This window comes from Zeus faber (genome assembly GCF_960531495.2).
Source record: "Zeus faber genome assembly, chromosome: 16".
Lineage (NCBI taxonomy): Eukaryota > Metazoa > Chordata > Actinopteri > Zeiformes > Zeidae > Zeus > Zeus faber.
Window position 1 is genome coordinate 2,796,357 of NC_137202.1, and position 19,921 is coordinate 2,816,277.

The window sequence follows — 19,921 nt, forward strand, 5'->3', positions numbered from 1 at the left end:
TGCTGATGATAAATAATATTTAGAGGAATTTTTACCTTAATCGTATGCAGGGAAGGGAAGGGAAGCAGGAGCCATGGGAAATGTCTCAGCCGTAATTAGGAGAACCAACTTCAGAGATTTATCCAGTGGAAAGACTCGACCTGGTCAGGATTACATAAAACCCAGCCCAGAGTGATAAGCAAGCAGAGGGGCTGTGTGTGTGTGTGTGTGTGTGTGTTGTGTGTGTGTGTGTGTGTGTGTGTGTGTGCGCGTGTGTGTGTGTGCGTGTGTGCGTGTGTATGTGTGTGTGCGTGTGCGTGTGAGTGCGCGCGGGCACACATGTGACTCAACCAGACTCGAGTGTTCTACAAAAGATACTACAGGACATAATTCACATTGGGACACAGTCAGGGGACACAGTGGAAACACAAACTTCTCTCGGCGCAAGCCTCAGCAGCACAAACGTTCAAATCCCTTCAATATTTTTTTATCCATATGTATATTATTCCTTCCTCATTCCCTGTCAGTTATCACTGGAGGCCACTAAATGGGCGAAAAAGCTGAAAAGGACCCGAGGGAGGGAAGGCATGAGGGAATCGGATGTTGGAGAAACATCGTTGTCGCGTCGATTGAGCGTGTAGAACCGCACCTACATCGAAATCCTTAAATCTCTCGGTGTGACCCCCCCGGTTTCCTCTCTCTCCTCCCGCAGGCCACCGGTGCAGCTCCCGCAGCAGCGGTCTGAACCAGCCAGAATTGGGCAGTGTGGGCCAGCTGAGCACTGGAGGAGGAGGCGTCTATCTACCGGACTACTCGGTCAGACAGCTCACGGACCTGCAGATCATCAAGGTTGGATGCTCGGATGAACCCGAAACACCCACTCCCCACAAACTTTGGCAATATACCGCACCGCCCGCGGTCATATATTGTATTGGACGAATATTATAATGAACTGACTAAGTGGCTCGGGAGCAGGGATTGGGGGCACTGCACTTCTGAACGGACCTCATTAAATCTTTATTATCAATGTCCCAAAAGGCTTAAAAACCTTAACTTTCCAGCGCTCCACGGTCTCTCCACGGTCTCTCCACGGCAGAGTTCCATGCCTTTGATAGGTCCTAATCCCTGTTATCCGCTCACTCTCTATCGCTCCCTTTTTTCACTCCCTCTCTCCCTCTCTCTCTCTCTCTCTCTCAGTGTGTCACCCTCTCCTCCTCACACACATCCTCTTTCCTATAATCACCGGGGGTTGAAAGAGCTCCATTTCCAGCATGAATAATTTAGCCGCAGATGATGCCCTCTCGTTTCACCCCTCCTCCCCTTTTCTCTGACACACACATGTCGTGCCCTCGTCTCGTGTGTCCTGTATCCTCCCCGATGCGGAGACGGGATGGGGAGGAAGTGAGCTCATTCATAGATCCCCGAATATGAAGTGCATAGAGCGCCCGTCTCCTTGACGACCACCGGATTTGCTTTTACTTTAATCACAGTATGCAACACTGAGATGTCCTCTCCATTGCGGTGGCCCTTTTTCCCCAGGTACAAAATCAATCGCAAATATACTCAAAAAGATATTGTAGAAATGCGAACTTGATTGTGCCTCTTTGATACAAAATGGAATTAGGTCTTGTCAAATATTGAGAAAAATCCAGTTGCATTCTAAAACAGAATCTAGTAGTTCTCAAAATGTAATTATGCCAAAACCCAAAACTGGATTAAACTCGTTTAACAGTGACTCACGAGGCTTGTTGTATTTATGCTTGTGGTGTGGCGATGGCCTGGCTGCTGGACTGGTGGATGGTCCTGGCAGTGGCTGCTGGGTGGAGTTTGCAGTAACAACGAGTAGCGGTGCAGCTATCTGCTCCGCCCAGCAGCCACTGCCGGAACCATCCGGCAGCCCAGCAGCCAGGCCATCCCCACACCACAATTCTCCAAACTGCAGGTCAGGGGCACATACAGACAAACCAAGTCCCTGCATGAGCAAATTTTTACTGAAAGCCACATTTTCAATCATCGGGACCCAGCCACAGAGATTCCAGCAGAATAGCTTCAGTAGACGAGCTGCAATATGGCAACCATGTCCTTTGGCGACATGGTATCCCCATTACGATTCCATAGGCTTGTTGTGTTTAATTGTTATTGGTCAGGAACACACAGATGCCCACACACACACACACACACACACACACACGTCCAGATCTGAGGATAAGATTCAAGATTCAAGATTCAAGATTTTTATTTGTCACATACATATACATACTTTCATACATGTATGCAAAAAAATCCTTTCTAATAGACCGACTAACTGACTCCTAAAACGTAATACAGTAAGTTGAATACTTATAGAATAATATAAAAATATATAGAATAAAATACAATAAAAATAAAATTAAATAAAATGGAATAGATAGAAGGAATATGCCTATGTATATACACAGATATGTGCATTTAAAGTGGCATGTGAATTAAAGTGGCATGTGAATGTGAATAGAGTGAGGTAGTGTTTGGGATAATACAGCACAGTATACAACAGTACGGCGCAGCAATACGGCATCACGAACAACCCTGAACAGTGATACAGTATGCGGTACAGTATGCTACATACAGTACAGTAGGTAGTGGAGCCTATGTGTTAGGACCCCTGGTGAGGTCAGCATTGACAGTTCTTATGGCTTGGTTCTTATGGTTCTTATGGCGCTCCGGATAAGCCCTTGTTCCACTGTTGAACCCCGCCCTGCAGATCACCAGGAACCACTACCAGAACGCCCTCACGGCCACCAGAATGGACAGCTCCCCCCAGACCCCGGACCCCATGGATGCCGACGACAAGGGCCGGTCCCCCATCCCCGAGGCGCGGTCTCACAGCATCGCCCTCCCGCTCACCCACACCCACACCCGGTTGGGCCTGGCGCGCCTCGCCCACCTCCACCCCATCGGCGGGCTGCGCAGTACTTTCCAGCTCAATGAGAGGAACCGCATCGTCCGTGAGTAGCAGTGATTTCTTTTTTGAAATTGGGTGAATATTTCCAAAGTGTATATCATAAAAAGATTCATTTGTTTATTATTTTTTTGTGTCTTGTTTATTTTAGGACAATTTTTCTTGTTGTTGATATTAATAAAATACTTAAAAATAAGGTTTATTGCTATAACAAAAAAAATGGCAATATACAAAGAAAAAAACACAACAATACACAGTTCATTTCAGTTCAATTTTATTGTACATTGCCAATTTTTCTTATTTTTTAGTTAATCTTTCAGGTAAATTGCATATTGCCAATTCTCCTCTACTTTTTATACTATTACTTTATTATTATTGGTGACAGTTTTTCGAAGAGCTCTATCTATCTATCTATCTATCTATCTATCTATCTATCTATCTATCTATCTATCTATCTATCTATCTATCTATCTATCTATCTATCTATCTATCTATCTATCTATCTATCTATCTGTCTGTCTGTCCATCTATCTAGTGGTAAAAATGTTTCAGTCAGAATTGCAGATTAAGACGTCGCTCAGACATGTTCCCTCCAACTGAACAATGTCCCCACTCTCTCTCTCAATATTAATCATAACTTCCAAACAAAAGAAAAAATCCTTCTATCTGGCTGTGTGTGTGTGTCTGTGTGTGTGTGTGTGTGTGTGTGTGTGTGTCTGTGTATTTCTGTGTTGTGTATGTAGGAAGAGAAAAAAATAATGGGTATAAAAGTTGCATAAGCATCCTTCCATAGAAAATAATAAATAAAGTTCTTTGTGTCAGGCACAAGGCTGGAAATAGCTCTGCCACAGCGGAAGGCAAAGAGACGAAATCACACAAAGTTAAACAGAACAAAACAAATACAAAAACATATACTCAGACGATGCATTTCACCCTTCTTTCCATACTCAGGTCTAATTAAATATGACAATGGCATATTTAACAAACAGGGTTTTTGCTCCATGGTCATAGTAAGGACAGATGTTGATCCATTCATGCAGTTGTTTCACTCACTGTCCCTCAACCATAGCAACACAAACAGAGTTACCTCTGGAGCCGCAGCAACCCATCCTGATTGGTTTCATGTTTTAGAGGATTTTCAAAATGCCATCTGCTTAGCGCTGCATAAGCTACATCAGTAAGTTTGTGTGTATGTGAATGTGTGCGCATGTGAGTGTGTGTGTGTGTGTGTGTGTGTGTGTAAAATCCCAGGACAGACAGACTGGTTACGTACTAGTCAGTAGAGCAGCACAGCCCGATCGTGTTCCACTGTCCCGGGGAAATGTGGTATTAATGTGCTAGTTTACCTCAATCTGGTTTAAATTCAACCTTAAAATTGAATCAATTCGAGTTAGTTTGTCTAACGATAATGGATTTGTACAATTACGCTTCTCGTTCTGGCGCCATGCACTGCGCTCTAGCGCCCCCTACAGGCAGAGCAGAGTGGTTCTAGCTCTGCTCTCATGCCATGACTCCTCTCTGCCACAGGCAGCAAATCAGATGGACAGAAGAGTCCCAACGACACCGTGTTTCTCCACATGGACGAGATTCCATACATCCATGAAGACCGCCCGGAGGGCAATGAAGGGAACGGTGAGCAATTTTTGATTTCAGGTAGCCAATCTACAGGCTAATGGTGGCACACACAAATAAATGTTTATTAATGTGCACCCTCCCAGTCACATAACCAAATAAAATAAAAAGGAAATATACAAATCTATTATGATGTAGGGCTGGGCAATCCTGAAAAAATGAAATCCCTCGATATACACCGATCAGCCACAACATTAAAACCACCACTTATAACCATTAATATTGAGTAGCTCCGCCTCGTGCCGCCAAAACAGCGCTGACCTGTGGAGGCATGGACTCCACAAGACCTCTGAAAGTGTCCTGTGGTATCTGGCACCAAGATGTTAGCAGCAGATCCTTTAAGTCCTGGAAGTTGTGAGGTGGGGCCTCCATGAATTGGGCTTGTTGTTCCAGCACATCCCACAGATGCTCGATCGGAGCATCCACATGATGTAGAAGAAAGCGTGATTCATCAGACCAGGCCACCTTCTTCCATTGCTCCATGGTCCAGTTCTGACGCTCATGAGTTCTCATGAGTAACATTGAGTGACATTGAGTAACATTGTTCATCACGAGATGAACAATGTTACTCACTTCACCTGCCAGTGGCGTTAAAGATGTGGCTGATCGGTGTCTAGTGCTGTAGATTATTTGACCATATTTGGGGGTAGAGGCATTGATTATAACAGCTAGAGCAGTTTACAAAGTTCTGAAAAATGCAATTGCTTTACTGTAGTTCAGGCTTAGAGACAGCAATTCAACCAAAATTCCAGACGCTATCAAGTGTCCTATCACTATATTGATATCGCCCAGCCATAATTACGATTATTCATTATGATTTATGGCTTCTTCATTTCTAGATAGAGAAGGATAAAATATTACTACATATTGAGAGGTCCCATGTAATGAGGTGGTGGTGTCTTATCTTTTCCTCCCAGATGCTGCTGTGGAGTCGGAGCCGTCCACGTCCACGTCTCCGTTCATCAGTTCACTGTCTCTGTCGGCCTCCGAGGAAACCATCGGAAAGAAGCTGCTGCATAAACTGAGTGAGTGCAGCTATTTCTCACGAGCCTCCCCCCCTCGCAAACTCTCCTGATCCGCGCCGTCCGTATCCTGGCAACAGGTCTTAGTAGAATTGGGTCCCATTACCCAGAGCCTGTGAAGCTCCAGATGCTGTTCCGTATCCCCCGCTTCATGACTCAGTTGTTTTCACGGGATAAAGCAAGTTGAATGTGCTCAAGGATGAGCACAGTGTGATGACAGTACGGCATTTCACAAGTTGTATAAGATACGGATCAGTGACCACGCAAAGTGACAAACTTGTTTCCTGCTGAAATATAGTGAAATCACTCCCTAAATCTCCCAATGTGCTTGTGTGGGGAACCCTTTTTTCCCCCAGTTTGGGGCCAGATTAATAATTACATGTGTAAAAGTGAGCCATGAATTATTAAAGGAAAGATTTCTTTAAATCTGACATCTGCTTCTGCCTCCAGGCAACAAGAAGAGGAAAAAATCTCGCGACGGAGACAAAGGTTTGGAGGACACCTTAGAGCAGCCGGCGGTGACGAGCTAGCACAGCGCCCCACGTGGAAGAGGGAGAGGAAGCACTGTTTTTCCTCATCTTTTCCCTGTTGTTTTTTCGCCACAGCATTCCCATCAGCCGATCAGTCCATGAAGCTCCCACACAAGACTGAGCTCTCACAGGAACCTGAGCCCGTCCTGTTCCTCAGTAGCTGCCAAAGACACTCAGGTCCCCGAAAACCCTTCATCTCATCACTGAAGTAGTCAGAGAGAGAGAGATAGAGCGGTATAATCAAGATGGCGCCAGGTCATGGTGGTGGTTACATGTGGCCTTACTTCGACCTGGGGCCTTGACACCGGAGCTCAGAAGCGGTTTGCATAGGAACGTTATTGTGTTTCTGTTAGCTTTGCCCCAAACCCTGAACATTGAGATTATCATCTCCTTTACGCAGGAGGCGTATTGTCTTAATGGAACACTGACAACGTCTGCTTTTTAACAGTTGAGACGGTAAATCAAAAATATATTTACAGAATTGTTTGTCTTGAAATGAAAGCCTATTCAAGCACACTTTCTTCCCGTTCTGTTTGACGCAGTTACCAGCTACTCTACCACATCACCTGGTCTATCGCCTTTGATTAAACTATTTATTGTAGAAAAGTGAACAAAATAAGCTTGGTAGTCGTTCTGCTTTACACAAGCCTTACGCCCACTTTGGCTCGGCATTGCTACTGAAATCAATGATCCCAAATGTATGTATATATATATATATATATATATATATATATATATATATATATATATATTTTATAATCTTGAGGTCATTAGCGCTACTCAAAATACTGTTTGGACTGGAATCCATTCCTATCCTGCCATAAAGAGGCCACCCACTGCCAGCACAAGACCACACATCAGCCAAAAAGGAAAAGCCACTTGATAAAAGCACAATCTTACACCCATCAAGAAAAATCAACAAAGCCATAGGTTGTTTCTAACTTGAATTACTACCTAATGTGCTATTCGCTTACCTCTTCTTTGAAAAGGTTATGCACAGTACTGTAAAGAAAAAAAAAAAGAATCGAGAGATGGATTTTATGACCTGTTTTTTTTTTGTTTTCTTTGTAATGGAGAAGTAAATATTTACCAACTGCGATTGGTAATTTGAAGAATGCAATATGAGTCACCCGATATAGATGGGGTTTTTTTTTGCTTCCCTTGTCCATGTGAACTATGTTTTTAATCAAAGGCACATGAGTAGATCCATGAATGCCCAAACACTCAAGCCCACGATACATTTTCCTATATTTCGTCTATTCTAGTGTTATAATGTGCCATCGTCTTGCCAGGATTCATTCCATACACACAGAGATATGTCGATATGTTGGTGCACTTTTGTCATCCTGGAAATATAGTGTGACACCTTTTGGGTGCTACACAAACCAGCCATCACCCTGGTGCCAACGTGCTTGGTCTTCTGATCAGGTTCAGTATGAGAGGCTGCTATTTGTGTCTGTGTAGTTCAAGTCCCAACTAGAAGCACAGACACAACGAACCAATAAGCTCCAGGCTCTGGGGGTTTGGATCACCAGGGCTACGGGCGTGAACGCAGACATTGGGAGATTGGGGGATTCAGAGACATGGAGGAAAACCGTGACTGGCTGTGTGCATGTTTGCTTATAACGCTTACACAGTAGAGAACCTCCCCCTTAGAAAAATCCATGTTTTTCTCGTAGTTGTGCATGCTTTAGGTAGAAAGGGTGCATGAATTTGAAGATCCCTGTCTGCAAGCTCAACAACCCCCCTCCCAAGGAAAGAAAGAGGGGAGCAACCTAGTGAAAATAACAAAGATATATCTGTTCTCTATTGTACAAATTAGGGTCTTAACATAGCTTTAGGGTTTGGTAGCGGCTGTCTAACTGTGATGGGGTTAAATGTCAATAATAGGATGAGATGTACAGTATAGGAAAAATCTATAAAGGTCTATATAGTAGAAAGTCTATAGAGTCATCAGAGGGAATATGCTGTTGACACCAACAGTTAAGCATGACAGAAAAGCTCAGTTAGTAAGGGACAGATGCAATAATACCCTATATATACACTGCAAAAAATCTGTGTCAAAAAGAAAAAAAAAAGAACCCTAAATGTAGATTAAAATCGAGCTGCCAATAAGATGAGAAATTTTTAATCGCACTTGTACTTTTTACTTACTTTTTTACTCTAGAGATAGAACTTTTTTTTTTTACTCGCTTAAAATAACAAAATGGGATATGTTGATATAAATTATCTTGTAGTCTTATGAAACAGTCCACTGAGTTAAACAGCAGCAAAGTGAAGTAAACGTATACATAAAATTCTTGGCAAACAATATATCTCAAAATGGAAAAAATATATATAATATACATATATATACACACAAATAAATATTTATATATATATGCAATTTTATATATAAAACAATAAAATTAAATAAATAAAAAATCTCATATATAATACTTATTTTCAATATTTATAATGTAATTTTGTTTTTTGAAGACCAAATTTTTTGCAGTGTAATAATAATGGCATTATTATTGAATGTTACTACATATGGGGTGCGCTCGAAAGTACTCATGTTTAGTTTAAATTACACAGATAAAGAGGATTGTAGAGGATTCGACGGTATTGGGAGAATTTTTGATTTTGGGGCATTGTCCAACCAATAACACATGAGTTATTTGCCTGTGGTTTATAAGCTGTAGTCTATATTTTAGAGGCTGCTTAAGTAAAGGGCAAAGCCGGTCGTCATCATTGTGCAATAGTGGCAGATAAACCAGCTCAGCGGAGGGGGAGGAATCCAGGAGGGAGGAAAAGTGATGCAAGTTGACATCAATCTGCTGCCTCCCTTTAAACACAAACTAACAAACAACAAAAGGGACCTTTACGCTGCGAGGCAATGTACATGGACTCCGCTGTGTAAACACGCTGCAGGAAACCTTTTGAAGAAATAAGCTTTGTACTACTGAGTCGGAGTTGGAGGAACAACCTGAAAGGCATTTCATGTTTTCAGGGTTTCATGTTTTCTATTTGTAAGCACCCTTAATGCCTGAGATAAAGGGTGAAATGCTGATATGTTTTGTAAAATAGACTAAAGAGGATTATTTAATTCAGATAATTATTTAAGATATAAAGATGTCAGGAATCAAAACCCTCTACTCTAGATTAGGGATGATAATATGAATCAATAAAAAGATTGAAATACCTTTTTTTCCATGTCTCTTTATTCAGAACTAGAGAAGCGCCTGCATCACACTATGAATAAACGAGGCTGTGAATGAAGTTCACACAAAAAGTCATTTCTACACATTTTTATTTTTGAGTACAGTCTTCACATTCGGTTGCTTACATTTTGGTTTTTTGACAGTTTACGTGGGCAACAGTTTCCACTGTCGCCGGGTTGATCATTAGCGACTTTGTGCATCTCAGCTGAGAGATGAGGATAGTGCAATAGTGTTCCCAAAACACACTGAACCTGGACTTGCATTACAGACATTGAAATGTTTTCTGAGCTGCCCTACCAACATTTTTGTGCATGGAACACATCCCTAAAAACTTCAAAACAAGCACAGAACACCTGCTATACAAAAACAGATCAATACTGAGGGTATTGGAGGTTTAAGATGAAACCCCACCCTGTCTCCTGAGGTCAAGAATATTTGTTCAATTACATTCGTTTATGTAAAAATAATGCCACCACAACATTGTTTTCACCTTTCACATTTTAACACTTCTTCTTAAATTATACTTATATATATATATATATATATATTAAATATCATGGTCCCCTTAAAGTCAAGGGTCTTAAATACTAGAACTGCTCGTATCAAACACCAGCTAAATCAAGACTGTAAACCCTGTCAACATATTAACCTTATTTTTCAAGTCTTCTCCAAAATTGTTATTTACGTTCTGTGTTGGCTCACCTGTGTTTCAAATTGAGAATGTGCTTCAACTAAAAGAATAAAATAATTACAATATCTAACTTGGTGTCTTAACAACGACACCAAGCAGCAGAATTAACAAGGTAAACTCTACAGGACTTAAATCAATGTGGTCAAACTCCACAGATGGACACAGTGGGGAGAAAACCCAATGAACTTATAAATCACTGAGCCATTAGTTTTGGCGTGCAGTGTACCAGGTCAGAAGGGAAGTGAGTGTGTATATCGTAGTCATTTATTTGGTCCACTGAGAAACCAACTGGAAGTGCTAGGAAAGGAAAGTAAATGCTGAGGAACCGTGGGTAAGTAGCGCACTCCTCTACTGAACCCCGGTTACAGCCATGTGGATGGACTCGGCCACGTAGTTGATGTTCCTGGTGGTCAAACCGCACATGTTGATGCGGCCGCTGGCCATCAGGTAGACGTGCCTCTGCTTGATCATGTACTCCACTTGTTTGGCTGCAGGGGAGACGGTGAAATCTTAAGTGGAATATCATGGCAGTTCTCAAAGCTATCATTGACTTCAATCCCTTCTGGAAGGCCTGTATCGATAATAAAATAGGGAAACTCCGGCAAAGGAAGTTCAAAGGTCCCCTTATGACCCTTTCAGCATGGCCTCATGTATGATTGGTAAAGAAGATCAAACATTATCACTTGAACATTTTCAAGCATCAGGCTATAGTGTTTAGGTATTTAGACTGTTTGGGTAGGAGCTCTGTAATAATAGTCAACACAGGAAAGAATCACTTGAGAACGGGAGTAAAAGTGCTGGGATGGGTCTGGCAGAGATCAAGGTGAGTAACACTTGTATTTGAAGCTGAAAATATCAAAAGGTTTTGTAGATTTATTCACTATTTCTATTTTTACAACTTCAAATCTTCTATCAAGAGAAAGAGAAAACACTCTAATAGCAGACAATGTCAATACATAGGGAATGAATACCATAAGATATTGAGATGTGGTGATAAATATGAAATATTCCAATGAAATGTGTGTGTGTGTGTGTGTGTGTGTGTGTGTGTGTGTGTGTGTGTGTGTGTGAACTCACAGTTGAGTCCCGTAAAGCTGAACATGCCGATCTGCTGCGTGATGTGGTCCCAGGTCCCTGGAGTCCCCAGGGCGTGGAGCTTGGCCTGCAGCTGAGCCCTCATCAGAAGAACCCGGTCAGCCATGGTCTTCACGTTGTCCTTCCTGAAGACAAGATGGACCCAAGGCCAAAACAGGAGCAGGAAGTTGATCAGCGTCTTCAATATCTACACTGCTCAAGTATGAGGGCAAGTTAAAACTGGTGAAATGACCATTGCTGCTGACCATTCAGAGAACAGCTCGGGCGTGTTGAGGGTGATGGCCACCACGCGGGCACCCTGAGAGGGCGGGTTGGACCACGTGGTTCTGATGATCTTCTCCATCTGGGACAGAACGCGCTTCAGGTTGTCAGCGTCCCGCGCCACGATGGTCAGGTTGCCGACACGCTCATCTAACAGGAGACACATGCTGGTTGATATTGAGGCAAGTCATTTCTTGAGCGATGTACTGTAACTCTGTTACTTGCTATATCGCTTAAAGATGTGTGGGAGAAAAAAGCTTAATGTACTCAAATGTGTAAAAAGGTAAAATGTTTCAAATTCAATTCAAATATCCCATATTTGATAACCTGGTTATTCAATGTTTTTGAATTAAATGTTTTGTATCTGTATTTTTTCTTTTTCAATTAAAAAAAAAAATATATATATATATAGATATATATATATATATATCTATATATACAGTGGGGCAAAAAAGTATTTAGTCAGCCACCAATTGTGCAAGTTCTCCCACTTAAAAAGATGAGAGAGGCCTGTTATTTTCATCATAAGTACACTTCAACTATGAGAGACAAAATGGGGGGAAAGAATCCAGGAAATCACATTGTAGGATTTTTAATGAATTAATTGGTAAATTCCTCGGTAAAATAAGTATTTGGTCACCTACAAACAAGCAAGATTTCTGGCTTTCACAGACCTGTAACTTTTTCTTTAAGAGGCTCCTCTGTCCTCCACTCCTTACCTGTATTAATGCACCTGTTTGAACTCGTTATCAGTATAAAAGACACCTGTCCACAACCTCAAACAGTCACACTCCAAACTCCACTATGGCCAAGACCAAAGAGCTGTCAAAGGACACCAGAAACAAAATTGTAGACCTGCACCAGGCTGGGAAGACTGATTCTGCAATAGGTAAGCAGCTTGTTGTGAAGAAATCAACTGTGGGAGCAATTATTAGAAAATGGAAGACTACAAGACCACTGATAATCTCCCTCGATCTGGGGCTCCACACAAGATCTCACCCCGTGGGGTCAAAATGATCACAAGAACGGTGAGCAAACATCCCAGAACCACACGGGGGGACCTAGTGAATGACCTGCAGAGAGCTGGGACCAAAGTAACAAAGGCTACCATCAGTAACACACTACACCGCCAGGGACTCAAATCCTGCAGTGCCAGACGTGTCCCCCTGCTTAAGCCAGTACATGTCCAGGCCCGTCTGAAGTTTGCTAGAGAGCATTTGGATGATCCAGAAGAGGATTGGGAGAATGTCATGTGGTCAGATGAAACCAAAATAGAACTTTTTGGTAAAAACTCAACTTATCGTGTTTGGAGGAGAAAGAAAGCTGAGTTGCATCCAAAGAACACCATACCTACTGTGAAGCATAGGGGTGGAAACATCATGCTTTGGGGCTGTTTTTCTGCAAAGGGACCAGGACGACTGATCCGTGTAAAGGAAAGAATGAATGGGGCCATGTATCGTGAGATTTTGAGTGAAAACCTCCTTCCATCAGCAAGGGCATTGAAGATGAAATGTGGCTGGGTCTTTCAGCATGACAATGATCCCAAACACACCGCCCGGGCAACGAAGGAGTGGCTTCGTAAGAAGCATTTCAAGGTCCTGGAGTGGCCTAGCCAGTCTCCAGATCTCAACCCCATAGAAAATCTTTGGAGGGAGTTGAAAGTCCGTGTTGCCTTGCGACAGCCCCAAAACATCACTGCTCTAGAGGAGATCTGCATGGAGGAATGGGCCAAAATACCAGCAACAGTGTGTGAAAACCTTGTGAAGACTTACAGAAAACGTTTGACCTCTGTCATTGCAAACAAAGGGTATATAACAAAGTATTGAGATGAACTTTTGTGATTGACCAAATACTTATTTTCCACCATAATTTGCAAATAAATTCTTTAAAAATCAGACTGTGATTTTCTGGATTTTTTTTTTTTTCTTATTTTGTCTCTCATAGTTGAGGTGAACCTATGATGAAAATTACAGGCCTCTCATCTTTTTAAGTGGGAGAACTTGCACAATTGGTGGCTGACTAAATACTTTTTTGCCCCACTGTATATATCATTTATATATCTATATATCTATATAGATATATAAATAAAATAAATCAACCAGAAGAACACATACTTTGGAGAAAATACTTTCACGGTTTCAGAGCAAACATGGAAACCTGGATGTTAAACTGTTTTTTTTTTTGCTGTTTTGCAAAATGGAATTCTGGAATTCTTGAAGCGCAATCCACCCAACACAGATGATTTTATGGATTCCCACTTTTAAGCCCAAATCCAAACTTACAATGCAGTGTCATGGAACCTTATTTTGCAAGTTTAACTGATCATGGACAGTAATGTATGTCCTGTATGAGATATGTATTCCGATGCCAATGGCATTGGAAAAACAAAAATGTATGTACAGTATGTTAATACGACTTATTACTAAACGTCATCGAACTGTGCTCAAGCTGATCGAAACATAAATCCTTCAAATCCAAATCATTGGGTCCCTTTGCCTTTGTTCTTGCTCAGAGTCTGGACAAAGAGCGAGTCTTACTGTAGAGGCCGAAGTTCTTGGAGAAGGACTGAGCGCAGAACATCTCGAAGCCCAGGGAGACGAAGTAGCGGACAGCCCAGGCATCCTTGTCCAAGCTGCCTGAGGCGAAGCCCTGGTAGGCCGAGTCAAAGAACACAAACAGCTTCCTTCTCTGAGAGAGAAGAGAAAAGCAACCGCGTTAAGACGACAGGATAACAGGTTTTGGGCTATCTATTTGATGGACTGTTATTAACGGACTTCTTTTTACCGTACCATCATGACTTCGGCAATCTGCATCCACTGTTCCTGAGTGGGGTCCGTACCTGTGGGGTTGTGGGCACAGGCGTGCAGGACAAAGATGGATCGCTCTGGACAACTCTGAAGGAGGACAAAGGAAAAGGAAAGAAGAAAAAAAAAAAAAAAAAGACATTGATAGAGACAGATGTATTCAAGGGCTGCTTCGCTATCTTGACTACGATGTCATTTTATAATCCTAAAATTGATCAGATCCTTGACCGATTCCCTTATTGATTCCTACACAGTACCTCCAGGTCAACAAGGAAACCAGACATATCCAGGCCCCTCTTCTCAGCGTCCCAGTACTTGTATGGACGCACATCCTCAAAGCCGGCATTGGCAAACACAGCATTGTGGTTTTCTATAAAGATAAATACATACAAATAATATCTCAGTCACTCTTACTCATGTTCAGCAACTTACGATGTACGTTTTACCATTTCGCAATACTGTGTTTTATATTGTGTGATTTATTCCACGTATGCAACCAAAAACACAAAATAGTTAGTTAATAGTTACTTCCTAAAGTTAAAATATGAAGATTAGCAATCACCACAATAAAAGATTATCTATTAATAGAACACTCTACTGATACAGTGCCCTCCAGAACAGGAATTCAAAGTCCTATGTCGATAGTACAAAAAAACATGTTTTGAAACACGTTTCACAAGTTTCCTTTGACTGTTTTCTCTTGTAGTCTTTAATAATCCCTTGTTTGTGTGGTAAAATGTGTATGTGTACCCCAGGTCGGTGCTGACACGTAGACGGGTGTCCTGGTGTTGTTGTTCCCATTATAGAAACGCCTGAGGAACTCTGCTCCAATTTTCAATGCACCTGTACCACCCAGGCACTGGACCGCCCCAACCTGAGAGAGAGAGAGCAGAGCGAGAGAGAAAGCGACATGGTCTCAGTGAACTGGACGAATAAGAAGCTGTATTCTGTGTAACAGACAGACAGACAGACAGAATGAAAGAATGAAAGACTGACAGACTGACAGACTGACAGACTGAGTGACAATAACTTAATTTTATGTTGATACAACGGCACAAAGCACAACTTCGACAAACAGGTGATGTTTTTTTTTAATTATATTAATCTATTCATCTCCAGAGAGAAATTGTGGTGTTTACAGCAGCTCACATACAAAAACAGGCAATAATAATAATAAAGTAATATAAATAAAGTAGGGCAAAGTAACCTAAGAATTTGCAGAAGAATTAGCAATATGCAATAAACCTCAAAAATAAACAAGGAGATAGCGAAATCTGAAAACATACAATGAACCTAAAAATTAACAGTATACAAGACAAAATTGAAAACATATCATGATAACCCACCATACAAATACAGCTTTAAATTGCAATTTTACTGTCACTGCAACTCTCACCTCTTTTAAATCAAAGTTTCTGTTTGACGATGCCTTTAACCAAATATTAATTTCTTGCGCTGCATTGTCACTGTTATGACTTGATTTTATGCATTCTATGCATTCTATTTCTTAACTTTATAATGTGTTCTTCCTTTTACAATGTGTTTTTTTTGCACTTCTGATGTTTTTGTTTTTTTAAACACTTTGAATTGCCTTTGTGTGCGCTGAATTAAAACAGCTTTGGCCAATCTGAGGAGGAAAAACGCTATTTTGGGAAGAGGCAAAATACTTGTTAACAAAGAAAAGATCTCCCGGGCTAGGATATCACCTTGACAAGGTAAAAGTCTATTCAGGAAATAGGTGAAATAATTGATAACAAAGAGTAAAACAAGGTTTCTTTGATTAATTTCTTGCACTGCACGATAACTTTTATGCATTCTATATATTGTATTTTATTACTTTATGCATTTTATGTCCTTTTATAATGTGTTTCTTTGCACTTGGTTTTTTTTTTTTTTTATGTAAAGCACTTTGAATTGCCTTGTTGTTGAAATGTGCTATACAAATAATCTTGCCTTGCCTTGTCATGACTAAAGATTTCAACAAAATATGATCAAAATAGAAAATTACTGTATTAGAATATGGAATTACAATACTTTATTATGAGATGAGATCCGCTAACCGGGATCCTCCACCTCTCCCTATACCCACCCTGTTCTCCTGGACCGCAGGGCTATCCTCGCCCAGGGCGATCTTGGAAGCCGAGGATCTGAACTCGGGTAGTCCCAGGATGGGAAGGTACTCGTGGTTCAACCTGTCATCGTGCACGATGATCTTCTCCACCTTCTTCACCACAGGAAGGACCCACGGCTGCCCCTCGTCAGTCCTGTAGGCTGAAGTGCACCAGATAATTTATTTATCTATTTATTATTGGGGGTCCCGTTTTTCTACATTTATTTTTTATTTTTTCCCCCCTATCTCTGCATTTTTCCAAGCTAAAAGTATCTGAAACACAACAACGGCAGCACCAACTGACATGATTAGGTACTGTTAGAACCGGGACGTTTCAGACATCTTGCCATAAGAGTTTTATCAATATTGATTTCGATTTTGAGCAGTAATGAGTGAAAAACTGTCATAATGTCATTAGGCCGCTTTGTGACATCATCATCCAAAGTTATAAGTCCAAGTTTTGTCTCTCAGAAGTCATTCCCCTTCAGCCACTTACTTGCAAGTGGACATCTAGACAGACAGCTCGAGCCAGGGCTGTGTTTAAAGGAAACTCGGAAAACTGCGTTTTACAAAAACTGGAAAACGATTGTTCAAAGAAGGCGTTTTCGCAACGCATAAAGTACTAGGAGCCATTGGAGGAACCGACCTTTGATTTTGTGTTCGCACTGTGTCATCCAGGAACGATCATAATTCTTAAAACACTGTTTTTCAGGGATATTTAAACTGAACGCCAGAAGAGCAACATGCAGTGATTTAAGTGCACGTTGACTGGTCCGGACGCAAGTCCACGGTGTTTGTAACTTTTGTAACTTGTGCGGTGTTTCACAGAACCAGGAAATCTGGTTGCTGTCCAGGAGGGAATGGTGTCTTTGCAGAGAAAAGGGGATTAAAATGCCTTATTCAAAGACATCTTTCATTCACAAATACAGACTCTGGCTTTACAACAGCGTTAGACAAGGAATCAAGGACAGGAATCAGCAAGGACAGAAGAGGCAAACCAGAGCAGAACAAGTTAATCTCCGACATAATTTCCGGGGGATTGGCAGGGGAATGCAAATTCAGAATGCTCTCTCGTCCATTGAATGAGAGGTAAAACATCCCCGTTGTGTTGTACAGAGAATGCAACAAGAGAAAGACAGAGAGAGAGAGGGGGAGAGAGAGACAGAGAGAGAGAGAGAGAGAGAGATAGAGAGAGAGAGAATATAATTGACCCTCATCTCTGTAGAGTTATATAATTGAAGGCCTGCAGTGCTTCCTAAACAAAAAAAAGCTGCTGTCAGCGGTAGTCAGAGGGGCCACAAGCAGTCACACAGGGACAAACCCACTGGTGGAAAGTATCAAAGTAATACATTTGTAAAGTACTTTGATACTGTAAATTAAGTACATTTTTTACACTTTTATGCGTTATATACAGCTTTACTTACATTTTGCTTGACAAGGAAATGTCAATATGGTACTTATATTTTTACTAGAGTAATTTTGTGTCAGTGGTACTTGTACTTGAGTACTTCTTCCACCACTGCAAAGTAACGGGCTGCTCTGCAAAGTTACTACTGCACGTAGATTAACTCCTTGTAAAGTCAATTTGTAGTTTATTCTCTTATTTTATTCTACTTTCGTGGGAAACCGGTTAGAAACGTCATTAACCTGCACAAAGTCTTCAATTTCATCGACCCTGGCAGAGCCCTGGCATGGGACTCCGCTGACGTCATCAGCTGTCTGACAACGCCATCAGAGTCCTGTATCTGTCTATACACGTGTCTTGCAACGGTTTCAACCTCAATGTATGAAAATAAATTATCAATAAAAGAATAAATACATGCTGAGGAAACATCCCGTTATTGTGGTCGTCCCATATGATGGACAGAGACACATAAAAGTAATAACAAAGCGGGATAACAACTCGTTGAAACAGTATTTATGAACTAGCTTACCTCCTACGCCGAGGTTCACCTTGTGAGGGTCCTGGTCCTTATTAAAGTCCTGTGTCAGTTTAAACACAGCCACGGGGACGGCCTGGGGAACCTCGCCGAACAGCGACATGATTTGGGAATAATATTTTAAACAAATATCGCGACTAAAAATCGTGTGGAGGCGACGGGAGGGCCGGCAGCTCCCCGGGATGTTGACTGGAAAGGACCTTCACCTACTCGGATTTAGGCAAAGGCGAAGTGGGCGTGATCGTATGGAAATCGAGGGGGATCGTCTCACCCAATCGGAACAGAGCTCTTAGGGGTCAAAGGGCAGGAGCGCGGACCAGAAGCAATAGGTTGCCAATTACTGCCCAGTATAATGATTGACAGTTTTTTGAACCAATGGATGTCTTGTAAGGGGCGGGCTCAACACAGAATTGGCAATAGCCATTACTGCCGCGAGGTGACGCCATCACCTTGTTTACTACTATATGGTCTTTTAGCTCTCCTACAATTGAGAAGTCTGTTTATTTATTTACTTCTGGTCTTCTATTTTGAAAACACCATTATTCATTATTTTCATTAATGGTAGTAATAGAAGTAGTAGTAGTATCATTAGTATTCATCGTCATCATCCTCATCATCACCATCATTATTATTATTATTGTTATTTGTTTTTATTTTTTTATTTTTGTCATTAATCATTAGATACTTTATAGAGGCTTTGTTCATCTGTCTTTATCCGTCTTGTTTTAAGTCTTTTCTTAAAGGTGAAAGTTCACATCACATTAATTTGACCGCTCAACAGTTCTCATTATGGCCCAGCATCTACAAGAATTTGCAAACGAACAAAGATTTTCATATATCCTGTCCCGGGGGCTTGGTTTAAGCCGCAGTGTGTAAACACACAGGCTACCATGCGTTCTTCCCCACAGCTGTCCGTGGGAGCTGAAGGGCTTGATAAATGAAGGCCACTCCAGTCTGCCTTTCCCCTCCCATAATCTGGATTTCCTTGTAAAGTTTTCAGCTTCACTGAAGATCAGACGCTGTGTGTTTAATGCCTCGCTGCTTTCCCTTAATGTGTTTCAGTCTGGCAAGAAGCGCTGGTCTTCAGCCGACTATTATCTCCGTAATTGTCGGCTCTATTAGACGTTGTATAAGGCTGTAACGCCTCGTACCCACGGATCTCCCCCAGTCCTCTCCACAGATGTTCTTTCCCCTGGATCGTACGAGGTAACACCCCTGTTCTTCTTCTCAGCTCACCCTGACAGTAGATGTTTTCATTCTTTCCGACCAGGTGAGGGTGTCTCGTACGTTAGCTATCACTGTCAGTGCTGCAATTATGGGATTTGAGCTCCCAGAACAAGGCTCGGGGGCCCAGGGCAGGGCTGGGTATATATATGCTGGTGAGGCCTCGGGCCCCACAGGCTGCGAGGAGAAGCATGAGTCAGAGAAGGGGACTGACAGGAGCGGCCGTCGGCAAGAAACTAACTACAGGGAGACTGTGTCACATTCAGATCAATGAGTTATCAGCCAAATATTTAGAGGCATCTCCTCTGACGTTTGACGTGTGAAACATTTGCTTTGGCCCCCGTCAGCGTAACCTGGCTACGGACAAAGGAAAAAATGGCGGAGTAGGGGCCAACAAGTTTTCTTTTCATGAAAAGGGTTTTCGTTCGGGCCGACAGGTTATCCTCGATCCCGTAGGATGTTGACACCAAAAACGCACAAAGAAGCGCATTC

At 41.8% G+C, this 19,921-nt stretch overlaps 2 protein-coding genes across 2 annotated transcripts in view; one reads left to right on the forward strand and one right to left on the reverse strand.

The window, feature by feature from the left end:
• The window catches only part of cnnm1 (cyclin and CBS domain divalent metal cation transport mediator 1), a gene marked incomplete at both ends in the record, with an annotated part of 19,098 nt that extends 12,997 nt beyond the window's left edge, over window positions 1-6,101 (forward strand). The window contains 5 exons of the mRNA XM_080016992.1: window positions 692-828; window positions 2,720-2,967; window positions 4,449-4,549; window positions 5,467-5,574; window positions 6,022-6,101. Coding sequence (XP_079873118.1) covers window positions 692-828; window positions 2,720-2,967; window positions 4,449-4,549; window positions 5,467-5,574; window positions 6,022-6,101 — 674 coding nt within the window. The remainder of the gene's footprint in view (window positions 1-691; window positions 829-2,719; window positions 2,968-4,448; window positions 4,550-5,466; window positions 5,575-6,021) is intronic.
• A 3,256-nt stretch (window positions 6,102-9,357) lies between these two features.
• On the reverse strand, window positions 9,358-18,406 carry got1 (glutamic-oxaloacetic transaminase 1, soluble). Its single transcript, XM_080016837.1, has 9 exons — window positions 18,200-18,406; window positions 16,245-16,426; window positions 14,906-15,029; window positions 14,413-14,525; window positions 14,141-14,245; window positions 13,889-14,039; window positions 11,336-11,501; window positions 11,073-11,215; window positions 9,358-10,483 (listed from the first exon to the last, which is right to left on the reverse strand). Exons 1-9 carry the CDS (start codon window positions 18,306-18,308, stop codon window positions 10,344-10,346), a joined length of 1,233 nt encoding a protein of 410 aa, XP_079872963.1. The 5' UTR covers window positions 18,309-18,406; the 3' UTR covers window positions 9,358-10,343.
• Between the last annotated feature and the right edge of the window lie 1,515 nt (window positions 18,407-19,921).